The sequence below is a fragment of the Syzygium oleosum genome, unplaced genomic scaffold, assembly GCF_021117445.2.
Source record: "Syzygium oleosum isolate NSW1041296 unplaced genomic scaffold, Sole_v2.1 Sole_v2.28, whole genome shotgun sequence".
Lineage (NCBI taxonomy): Eukaryota > Viridiplantae > Streptophyta > Magnoliopsida > Myrtales > Myrtaceae > Syzygium > Syzygium oleosum.
Window position 1 is genome coordinate 1,091,235 of NW_026607512.1, and position 12,120 is coordinate 1,103,354.

Genomic DNA, 12,120 nt, shown 5'->3' on the forward strand with positions numbered 1-12,120 from the left:
GACTTAATCAATTTGCTTAGGAAAAATCGCACAAATTCAGTGAACCCGTCTACAGCCATCATTTACAGGGGGAGGAAAAAGATGGCACTGATTCTATTTCTACTTATCTCGTCCCGAGTTCGAAATCTTCGAATCGCATGGGAGCGCACCATGGAAGATGATGAAACTACGCAATTTTTTTCGGAATCATTAAGGATTCTCCATAGTCGCTTCGTCGAATCGAGACTCAGAAACCTCTCTCTGCTCGAGTTCTAATCCTCCGCGAAAGTGGGAAGAGAATATATGTGTGTAATTCGACACTGCCATTAATGAAGAAGAAAGGCACCATCGTCCCCAATACCCATTTCGGGGAAAAAAAAAAAAGGGGAAAGGAAAAGAAAATTTTGAGGACCCACCAACGAACCCAACCGCCAAAACAGACGAAGGGAGCAACCTCGTAATATGAAAGAGAGACCCCCCCCCGACCGCCGTGACCAGACGCCACAGCACCGCCACCCGCCGCCGAGAATCGCCGGAAAGATGCCGCATTCCTCTTGAAGAAGACCCAAAAATCAAACCTACCCACGAATCGATAAGATGGACCCCATCAAACAAATTTGTACCTTCCGTGACTTCGTGCGCACTACATCACCATCGCGAGGACCCCCTTCGTGGATTTCGGGATCTCCCATGAAACAACATTTGGAAGAAATTTTTCGGAATCCTCGCGACAGAAGATGGTAACGCTAACGCACACGCTTCACATAACCATGGTACGCAAAACAGATAAAAAAATTCGCTTTTTGCTCCAAAGCAACATGACACGATCGCTTACCAACGACACCGAAGAATCGAGGCCGATCAAATGGGAATCAGGAAGAGTCGCGCCCACGAGTGTTCCAACTCCTCCGGAGCTTCTGCTCGAATATGGTCACACATTGGGAACCCCGACAAACTTTCAGTCACCAAAACCTTTGACCTCTGCTAAAGGAAAAAAAAGAGCCACGGGAAAGAGAGAGAAATTCGAGACCTTGAAGCAAAGTAGCAATGATGAACGAACCAGTGAATTCGGAAGCAGCAAAATTTGGATCGATCGATTTCGATCGTGCAAATATATGCCCGGGTTTTATAAAAATTGCACTAAGCAAATCTCGCGTGGTTCCCAAGTTTTGAGATCGAGAGCTGTGAGCCCAAATCGACTCTTCTCGTCACCAACATCATGCATTATATACACTCTTCTCTCGCACAAGATAACGCCCCCTCTCTCTCTTCTGTGTCAGCTCGCTTTCTCTCTCTAGAAAAAAAAAAATTTTCCCCTGAAAGATACACGCAGAGAGGAAACTGCTATTCCCAACAACAAAAAAAAAAGGGATGACGCCCTTTTCCTCGCTCCAATTCTCGAAACCCAAATCGACCCAGTGAGCGATTCCTCCTGTATTCTCTGTTTCCCGAGCCAAAAACCAATCTTTATCGTGCGCGCACACGCACACCTTTCTCTCTCCTCTCTCCTCTTTCTCTCTCTACCCTGAAGAAGAAGAAGAAGCAGCAGTTGGGATTGAAGCAAAGTTCTTATCTCGCAGATCCCTTTATTTGCTTTCGACCCTTTTCTTCTCTCTCTTCGAAATCCCCTGTTCCATCTCTCTCTCTCTCTCTCTTCCCCTTCTTCGTTCCTCACGAATCGCTCCGCCGGCGGCGGCGATTCCGGATTCTTCCCCTGTTCTTGTTTTCGAGCTCTTCGTCCGATTAGGGTTTCCGTCCTTAGCTCGGGGACTCCGGTCTCGATGCGGGAATTGAGGGCGAGCATGGCGCATTGAGAGAATTGCGTGGGGTTCCGATCGTTTCGCGGGGCCGGGAGAGATGATAATCAAGCGCAAATTGAAGTCGCGAATGCCGAGGCTGAAGCGGAGGAAGCCCGGGGACCCGGCGGCCGAGCCGAACGGGGACGGGGAGGCCGGGGCGCGGAAGAAGGGTAAATTGGGCAACGGTTACTACCCGTTGAATCTCCTCGGCGAGGTGGCCGCGGGCGTGATCCCCGGGATTCTGGGCGAGAAGCAATTCGCGGCCTCGTGGTGCACGGAATTGTCTTGTTCCCCGGAAGAGGCCGAGTTGGAATCCCAGGCTCAAGATTCGGGGAGGGCGGCGAGCCGGGCGGTGGAGATTTCGCGGCCCCCTCTGGTGAGGACCTCCAGGGGAAGAGTCCAGGTATTGCCTTCTCGGTTCAATGACTCTGTTATTGATAACTGGAGGAAAGAGAGTACTACTAAGGCTGGATTGTTGGACAGTGACGTCGACGAGTACGAGATCGTCGAATGTAAAAAGCCGAAATTCGGTAATAAAGTGGCTAGAACTTTGAGTAATGGCTTGAAAAATAGGAGAAAGGAGGATGAAATTGGTTTCAGGTATCTCGGATATGGTACATTGTGTGAAGAAGCTGAGGAAGAAGAAGTTGGGCGTGGGAATATCGACATAAGGAAGTACTCAACCTCCCGCAGTTCGCTTACGTCTATACAGGACCATCTTGGTGAGTTCAGCGGGTTAGATGTAGAGGAAACTGACAGAAAGGAAAACTTAATGGATTGGCGTGAGGAAAGGAAAGATGGATTGTATGGGCCCGAGGACTTCTATTCAGGCGATATTGTGTGGGCGAAATCTGGGGAATTTGAGCCTTTTTGGCCTGCCATTGTCATTGATCCACTGACACAAGCTCCAGAACTGGTCTTAAGAGCTTGTATCGCTGACGCAGCTTGTGTGATGTTCTTTGGTTATGCTGGGAGTGAGGATCATAGGGTATGCGCAGGAAGTACTTTCTCTACTTGTGCTGGTTTCTATTTACTGAAATATATACATGAGCTGTTGTGTAAATAATTGGCATCTTGTTCTGAACGTTCAAGTGTTTGTAATCAGGATTTCGCGTGGGTGAGACGAGGGAGGATTTTCCCATTCATGGACTTTGTGGAAAGGTCTGTGCTTGGTGCTTCATTTCACTCAGATATTGGATCTTTGGGAGAAGGCTCAATTGTCCTGAGCCCAAAGTGTGCTTTTTGCAGGTTTCAGGAGCAGCCTGAGTTGAAGGACTGCAAACCCAGCGACTTCCAAATTGCAATGGAGGAGGCATTTTTAGCAGAAAATGGTTTTACTGAAAAGTTGACACATGACATTAATTTGGCTGCTGGAAATACGACGGCTGCTGATTTTGTTTATAGAGGGATTGAGGAGGCTACTGGTTCAAATCAAGATCAAGAGTTTAACTATCTTAACTCGGTAGGTTTCTCTAAGGCGCCTCTTTCTTTACATACTTAATTTCTATTCATTGGGGAACATTCTTGACATATCGAATAGATCTATTACTCATCTCTTAGAATCCATGTTTAGTGCTAATGGCACTCAAGTCTAGTTGATAGTTATATGATATCTGGATTTTCCTGGGTTTGGTTTTCATGGAATCAGTTGGCCAGCAGAGGTTCGTCTTTGCGTGACAATGGAGTTAGGATAGATTTCGTTTTCCTTTTGTTTTTGGGTGTTGTGGGGGGGGCGGGTGGGGGGGGGAGGGGGGGACCAAAACTTGAGGGTGGGAATCATCATCCATGCCTATCTTCCTCTTACCTTGGTCAGTAGTATGATTGGGATAAATATATTTGATGATGTTCACGATCATCCTTACGTGGTTGAACTTTCTCCTGCAGGATGTAGCTGGGACGAAGAAAGAACCACGGTGCTGTGAAGGCTGTGGATCTATCCTTCCAGTGAGAATGACAAAGAAAGAGAAAGTTTCAACTCCTGGAGGGCAATCACTGTGCCGATTGTGTTCTAGGGTCTGTAAAATTCATCTTTCCTGTAATGGCATATATAATTTCATATGATAGGTAGAAATAAATCGACTACATGGCACTGACGGGTATGCGAAACCCATATATAGCATTGAAGACATATATAAAATGCTGAAATTACCTGAACTTTTTCTGTTTGCAGATGATAAAATCAAATCATTACTGCGGCATATGCAAGAAGATATGGAATCATTCTGACAGCGGGAGTTGGGTAAGGAGAACTGACCTTTTGGGGGGTTTAATCTGATATACTGCTTTTTTCCGTAACTCCTTATAGTAAAATTTTCTAACATTCTCATGGCATTAGGTACGTTGTGATGGCTGTAAAGTTTGGATTCATGCGGAGTGCGATAAAATCTCAAGTAACCGTTTTAAGGTACAGTTACTATCATTTACATCGTTCTGTTTTGCATTGGCAAATGGTCCAACCTCTGACTATTCTTTTGTATTTTACCATTTTTGAAGGAGATGGGTGGCACTGATTATTATTGCCCTGCCTGTAGAGCGAAGTTCAATTTTGAATTATCTGATTCCGAAAAGGCCCAACCTATAATAAAGTAATTGCACACCATCTCTCTCTCTCTCTCTCTCTCTCTCTCTCTCTCTCTCTCTCTCTCTCTCTCTCTCTCTGTGTGCCAGTTGTTTTTATTCAGAAATAAACCTTCTCACTTTTGGAAATTCCTTGCCTGTTACTGAGAGAATGCTAGATGTACTGCTTTTATATACGTAGCATTGTAACTTTGTCTAGTTCTCACTTGCTAAATAGTTGTTCTACTTTTTGCTGAAGGATGAACAGGAGTAGTGGCCAGTTGGTGCTGCCTAACAAAGTTACAGTCGTTTGTGCTGGTGTTGAGGGCATCTACTTTCCAAGCCTTCATTTGTAAGTTTAACTTACAGTGTCCTGCATCACTGCATATCCTTTCCATGGTCTCTGACTTTCTGCATTCATATAACTGTCCAAACTTTGGTTCTGTTACAATCCTCAGAAATACACCAATTGGTTAATTTGATGAATTGCTTTTTAATTTCTTCTCCTTGTCTCCTCAGAGTTATTTGCAAGTGTGGGCTTTGTGGATCAAAAAAACAAGCACTGAGTGACTGGGAACGACATACAAATTCCAAGTTAAGGAATTGGAAAACCAGCATAAAGGTGAAAGGTTCCATGTTACCACTGGAGAAATGGGTATGTGCTTAAGCCAAATTTTTGCATTATGCTCATCACTTTTATGACGTGTCAAAAAAATTGTTGATGGTTTTTGTGGGTTTTTTTTTTTTTTTTTTTTTATTTGTCAGCATCAAGCAATAATTTTAATTACTAGACTATCACTTGGTCAGCAGTTGAGACGTACCTTTCCAGTAGCTAGTGGTGTCTGGTCTTAGATGTAGCCCAAGGAGGAAATCTCCTTGTAGCAATGTATTGGGATGAGGTACTTGTGCTACTTTCTCCAGAAGTGCAGAATATTATGTCATTGGTCGTGGTATACAATTGAGAAGGAGCCTTTTCCTTGCCTGAACCCTCCATATCTTGGTGAAGGCAATGTCTGAGTACAAGTGCACATACGACCACGAATCTAGAATTAAGTGGTCGGCACCTTCAAAGTAAAATATTATGTTGAATCTACTGCAATGATGAAGATAAGTTAGCAGTGGCAAGATCTGAGCCTGAGGGAAGGAAAGGGCCATGTAGTTGGAGCCAGAATAACTCCTCTTACCCTTGTTTCAAGGCAATATAATCTGCCGCTAACTTTTGTTGCTAGGTATTTTCAATGCAATTTTTCCCTTCTTTTGCCGATCCTTGCCAAACCTTGAGTTGAAAGACAAGCAAAAGCCATGAAGATGAGGGGCAAACTCCTTTCCTAATTTGTGCCCTTGTGCAGATTTTTGCAAATTTAATTTTACATGACTTCACTGATCTTTCTATTAAAGAAGTGTACCTTTTATCGTTGACTCGTTTTAGTTTCTTTTGATTGGTTGGTAAAGCCAAGTCTCTGGGTTCCTTTGTTCCTGAATCAGTGAGGCAGTTTCCCTATCTCTAACTGAGTTGGACTATCTCTAAATCAGTCTAAATCTGGGGTTCTCAATTTTTTGAGAGAGATTTGACGTTCTTGTTGGTTGCTTCCTCTTATGGATGTGGATCATCTTTTCTAGTACCGTTACCTTTTCTTGCGTTTCTGTTAGATGATGTGCCTGTGTTGGGTTTTTATATGCTGAGCAGAGATCTATTGAGTCTGAGTTTTGAAACCTTAATATAACTTGTCTTCCATGATTGGTAATAGCGTGGCCAGTTACATGAGAGAGGTATATTGAAATCCTTTTTGGATTGGCAGATGCTGCAATTGGCTGAATACCATGAAAAAACTTTAGTTTCTGGGAAGCCGCCTAAACGGCCTCCTATGAAAGAGAGGAAGCAGAAGCTGCTCGCATTTTTGCAAGGTTTGCTTACCCTTATTAGCATATACTCTTCTGATTGAAAGAGCCAATTCTTACTTGCCAATCTTTATCGTTGAGACAGAGAGGTATGAACCAGTGTATGCTAAATGGACGACCGAGCGATGTGCTGTCTGTAGATGGGTTGAAGATTGGGATTACAACAAAATTATTATCTGCAACAGGTAATCACCATAAAATTGTGGTTAAATAACTTCCATCTCAATCATAACAAGCCACCTCCTATTAAGATTATACTCTAGGATTACGGGAGGAGCAGAGCATCTTGTACCCACCTTATATATTGCAAGTATCTAGTTCTGACAAAGTACCTTTGCAGGAGATATTATTCTGGGCCTTTTTTTTCAGGAGACCCAAGGATTAGCACATTATTTTGGTCCAATGACCTGTTAATGCTTGTTATGATTTTTTTTTCCTTTCTTCCTTCCTTTACTTGTTTTTGGCACTAAGGTTATTCTGGAATCATAATTATGTCACTGTGTACTTATTAGATGTCAAATAGCGGTTCATCAAGAGTGCTATGGGGCAAGAAATGTGCGAGATTTAACATCATGGGTATGCAAAGCTTGTGAAACACCTGACATCAAGAGGGAATGCTGTCTTTGTCCTGTAAAAGGTACTTCATTGGTGCTTTTTATCTTTGTGGTATCTGATTTGTTAGGGTAGTGCCATGATGTATCTTATCTGGAACTAGTCTGGAGAGGACTATTGAATTTTTATCTGCGCATATGAAAATCCCCTTATATATATATGAGAGCCAAGCTGTATTGAACAAAGTTCCATTGTTTTATATATGTTTTATATGTGTGTGTGTGTGTGTGTGTGTCAAATATATATATATATATATATATATATATATATATGTCAAATATCTGTTGCTTTTTAATTTACTCCTCAGACGTTTAGAAACAGTTTCCTAATGTTTTAAACACTTTTGGGTCTCTGCACCTGTGCTTCCTCTATTCAATCCATGTCTGAAAATATTTCAGTTGTATGTGGTTGGGAGAACTTGCTCAGTAGGTTAGTTCCTGTCTCTTCATATTTACTTGAGCTCGATGGCTGAACGTTTTCTCTTTAGGTGGTGCACTGAAGCCAACTGATGTGGAGCCATTATGGGTTCATGTTACATGTGCGTGGTTTCGACCTGAAGTTGCCTTTGCAAGTGATGAGAAGATGGAGCCTGCCATTGGGATCTTAAGCATTCCATCAAATTCTTTTGTTAAGGTTAAAGCCTGTCTCGGAAATTGAATTCCCAGTTTTTACTTTTACTTTTCTTTAACAAATTCAACCTAGTTCGGCATCTATGCCAAAAAAAATGCTTATTCAGCATCTTGCTTTTTATGAATCAAGAGATGCTAACTCGTTTTAGTAATGTGAAGCTTTTAATAACCCAGGCATAACATTCCAAATATAATATTTGCCTCAATGATAGAAATGTCAAGTATATTACATATTTTATGATTGTAGTGTATGTTATTTTTGCTATAATTTTTCTCATCTTTATGTCAGTAATTTTCATGTTTAGTCTTGTCTTTTATCATTTCTGCAATTATCGTTTCTAACTCACCATTGCTGTCTAGGATGGTGGATGTCCTGTTGGTGTGTTTGGCTTTATCTCACTTGAATATGTTGCTGACACATATGTGAATTAAACTTCAGATATGCGTTATTTGTAAGCAAATTCATGGTTCCTGTACGCAATGCTGCAAATGCTCGACATATTACCATGCAATGTGTGCATCAAGGGCAGGGTATCGAATGGAGGTGAGTCATCACAACCTTCAGAACTTGGGTAGTTGTCCAGTTTACTATATTCATTTGGCTAAAGTCCAATACTGTTGCTTGATGGTATAACTGGAGCCAACAAACTTTTTAGGTACTTTTGGGCTAGTATGAGTAACGTATCTGTCTGGATTATTTCAGAAAACAGACTGGAAACATGGATGTCTCTTCTTAAAGTATATTTCTTTTTTGGCTTTCAGTTGCATAGCTTGGAGAAAAATGGGAAACAGATTACAAGGATGATCTCTTATTGCGCTTATCACCGGTATGGACTCACTTCTGTGTTTTCACAATAATGACGGACCCTGCTTAACTCCACTGTGCACCCGCTGCATATTATTCGTTGTTCTCTACTTCTCATTGTTTTTTCCTTATTATAGGTTTTTTACCTCCTTAAATGGGTAGTCTGGATATCTTGCCAAATATTTAAGCCCTCTCCATTGTCTCTCCTTTCCTCTGTGAATGCCTACTATTGGATAAGCACTCTTCATTCTCTCACAAGTTCAGTCACCATACCACCCATAGAACGCTGCACATGTCTGTGCATTTTGTATTCAATTTACAACTACGAGAATATGTTCTCTTTCCTTAGAGAAGGAAAGCTTTAGCACCTCCCTCCTCCAATTATGAGAATGTGTTCTCCTTCTAGCCATATCTACCCAGTGAAACTTGAACCAAACTCATGGCTCTACAATTCCTTTCAATGAATTGCCTGGATCACCAAGCACTGCCCGTGTCTTCGTAACTCATTATCACTGTTGGTTATGACTTAATGATTTTTTCTTTTGGTTCAGGGCCCCAAATCCAGATACTGTTCTCATCATACAAACTCCTGCAGGGGTTTTTTCCGCTAAAAGCCTCATACAAAACAAAAGGAGGGGTGGTTCAAGGCTCATTTCATCTAGACGAGTGCTTGAAGATGTTCCAGCAGCAGAAATCAGTGAATTGGATCCACTCTCTGCTGCAAGATGCCGGGTCTTTAGAAGATTGAAAAATAACCGGAAGGTTCATCTCACAACTTTCTCGATCTATCCGATTGTTTTTTTGCATGCATAACATGACAAAGATAATCTTGTACTTATCTTCCTTTGACTTTTCATCTTGCTAGAGATCTGGGGAAGAAGCTATTCCTCACAGAGTCAAAGGATCTTGCCATCATTCTCTAGGCATAGTTGACAGTTTGAACAAATTTAGAGTATACCCTTGTCCTTTTCTAGTTGCTTTTGTGTTTTTAATCTGCAAATCAAAAGTTGAGACATGTGCAGCTCATTATTAAAATTTGCTATCATTGCATCTACAGGAAGTAGACGAGCCCAATACATTCTCATCATTCCGTGAAAGACTACTACACTTGCAGGCAAATGCTCTTCCTTTCATGCTCTTTTGCTGTTTTTTCTTTTTCGTTTTCCCTTGCTTTCTAATTCCACATCGTGTTACTGATATGACTACAGAGAACTGAACATGATCGAGCTTGCTTCGGTAGATCTGGAATACATGGGTGGGGACTATTTGCAAGGAGGAATATCCAAGAAGGAGAGATGGTAAGTACAGTGCCTTTGGCCTTTTTTGTGCTCTTTCCTTGCGTGGACCTTGGGCATCGAGCATAGTTTCATATGGCATAGCAATAATAAATGTGCACGAGACATTGTGTTGTAATGAGTAATGCCGGTTTATTTTCTTGGTGCACTGTCTGTCTCATATTTTTGAGCTGACAACCTGGGACCGATGTATGGTAATTCTCTTTTGACCTATTTGATCTGGAAAATGCAGAGGAAAAAATGGGAGATTTGCATCCAGTAATTATCGGTCGCCATGTGATACAGATACTTCCATTCATTCATTGTGAATATTGTGTTGTTCTCTGCAGGTTATCGAATATCGAGGGGAGCAGGTGAGGCGTAGCATTGCAGATCTTAGGGAGGCAAAGTACCGACAGGAAGGGAAGGACTGTTATGTAAGTTTTTAAGCATCGGAGTGCAGAAATCTTCAGAACTCCGTCCCTGTTTTCTCATGGATATACGCTGTTTTCAATTAATTTACTGTTTCTTTCTCAAGAAATTGAATTTGAGCTAATCCCGATTGCAGTTATTTAAGATCAGCGAAGAAGTAGTGGTGGATGCTACTGATAAAGGAAATATAGCGCGTCTCATCAACCATTCGGTAGGTTTCTTCAAACATGGACCCTCCTCTCTGTAATTCAATGTAGCACTCTTCTCATGATCTCTCTGTTTCTCATGCAGTGTATGCCCAATTGCTATGCACGGATCATGAGTGTAGGCCATGACGAGAGCAGAATAGTTCTTATTGCCAAGACCAACGTATCAGCCGGGGATGAACTAACGTATCTCTCTCTCTCTCTCTCTCTCTCTCTCTCTCTCTCTCTCTCTCTCTCTCTCTCTCTATATATATATATATATATATATATATATATATATATACATATGTATGTGCGCGTGTGTGTATCTGAATTATCTGTGGCGTTTGTGGCAGGTATGATTACTTATTCGATCCTGATGAGCCAGATGAATTCAAAGTCCCCTGCTTATGCAAAGCTCCAAACTGCCGGCAATTCATGAATTAGGTTTGCACAGCACAGTCAATTTGTTTCTCCACAAGGAGGCAAACTAACCCATCTCGCGAAATGAGTGACTTCTAGGTTTCAGAGTTATGATTGTAATTCTTGTGAAAAGGAGTAGATCAGAATCAAATCTGGTTCTTTTTGACAATTGTTTCTTTTTCGGCTCAATAAAAGTTGTTGATTCGTCAGGAGGTTCGGCTTCTCGGGTCTGTGTATATCTGTTCATACTCATATTTCATCTTCCCTAATCAAATGCTAACCAAATTTTCTCAGGTTGCGTGTGCTTGTGTCTGAATGTTCAACGGAAAATTGCAGGATATATGTGATATTTGTTGTTTTATCTTTTCCAATTCCGACAGATGCGGAGATTCATGGAAGTTCAACAGAGCAATTGAAGCTGATCATAGCAGAGCTTTTCCAGGGCTATCTGCAAGCATGTGTATTAGAATTTGCTCAAACTCTGCATCAGTTGTCTGCTAATTACCCACATGTAAATTATTGACTGCCAAATGAAAACATGTAAATTGAGTGAGGTGTGGCGACCGCTGTATCTAATACAAAAGATCAAAGCCGTTCGAGCTACTCAGATATTGAACTGCAAGGGTGGAAGGGAAGTTCGAAAAACTCTTGCTGGCATCCGGTGGATGAGGTGGCGCGAGTCCACCTGATCTATAAGTCTATAATATCACACCCTGAAGCATGCAATTATGTCGCAAAATTTTCAACTTCTCGTGACGTGATCGCTCATGAAAAGAGGAAAATCATTGACGCCAGCTGAAAAAGCAAGACTCTGCACAGTTGGGATGCTGTATATGTCCCTCCCAACAAAAACTCAGTACGATTATGAGCTCGAAAATACATGAGAAACAAAAAAACATGGCACTCAACATGTTGTCAAATGCCAACTCAAATTACTCTTGACGAAAATCGATTGAAATCAGTGGAAGTTCCAGGGGACACACAAACTAGTCCTGGTTCTGAGCTGTATTGCTTCCTTTCTCTGAAGTGGAGCAACCCCCAGCTTCTTCAAAGTTGCTGCAACCCGTTGCATCTTGACTGCGGTCTTCTCTTGGTAGTCTGATCAAAGCAAAGCAAAGCCGATCTTGACAAGCATCAGAATCGACGCGAAACGACCAAACTTGAATCCTATCGAGTACAGCTAGCCCGCTTTCCTCAGCCGCAGCTCTCCAGCCAGTCCTCAAGACATACATTAACGATGGTTTTAGTTCCTTTGTACCATCTTTGCCTTGCTCATCCGTCGACTTCGCTTTCTTAGTTTCCGTCTTACCATCTTCATTGTTGCCATGCGCTGTTTTCGCTCTCTTCGCCCTCTTCTCACTGTTGTCTTTACCATCCTTGTTATGCGCCAGCTCCGCCTTCTTCGCATTGCTTTTGCCCTTTTTGCGCATCTCCCAGACTGTAAAGATCAGGTCCTTCTCCGACAAGTTCGGAAAAATCACCCTGACGGGTATTTCCTCTCTCGCATCCAAACTTCTCCTCTCTCCC

At 42.1% G+C, this 12,120-nt stretch overlaps 1 protein-coding gene across 2 annotated transcripts; it reads left to right on the plus strand.

Annotated features, from left to right (window-relative positions):
* Positions 1-1,217: 1,217 nt before the first annotated feature.
* On the plus strand, positions 1,218-10,886 carry LOC115680709 (histone-lysine N-methyltransferase ATX4). 2 transcript variants are annotated; one of them, XM_030604540.2, is made up of 23 exons: positions 1,218-2,766; positions 2,884-2,939; positions 3,027-3,240; positions 3,663-3,791; positions 3,949-4,017; positions 4,114-4,182; positions 4,272-4,363; positions 4,594-4,686; positions 4,854-4,989; positions 6,134-6,239; positions 6,319-6,418; positions 6,746-6,870; positions 7,333-7,478; positions 7,914-8,018; positions 8,237-8,301; positions 8,831-9,041; positions 9,145-9,231; positions 9,337-9,393; positions 9,488-9,577; positions 9,904-9,990; positions 10,122-10,196; positions 10,277-10,377; positions 10,527-10,886. In XM_030604540.2, exons 1-23 carry the CDS (start codon positions 1,837-1,839, stop codon positions 10,615-10,617), a joined length of 3,234 nt encoding a protein of 1,077 aa, XP_030460400.1. In that variant the 5' UTR covers positions 1,218-1,836; the 3' UTR covers positions 10,618-10,886. The 2 variants fall into 2 exon arrangements, with proteins under 2 accessions (XP_030460400.1, XP_056159614.1); XM_056303639.1 differs by having other exon boundaries at positions 4,603-4,686.
* Positions 10,887-12,120: the final 1,234 nt, after the last annotated feature.

Bases quoted from the DNA above. Each gene is read 5' to 3' on its own strand.
- LOC115680709 (XM_030604540.2), top strand. From the start codon at position 1,837: ATGATAATCAAGCGCAAATTGAAGTCGCGAATGCCGAGGCTGAAGCGG. The intron at 4,687-4,853 runs GTAAGTTTAACT...TTGTCTCCTCAG, and splicing joins TACTTTCCAAGCCTTCATTT to AGTTATTTGCAAGTGTGGGC. The intron at 6,419-6,745 runs GTAATCACCATA...TGTACTTATTAG, and splicing joins AAAATTATTATCTGCAACAG to ATGTCAAATAGCGGTTCATC.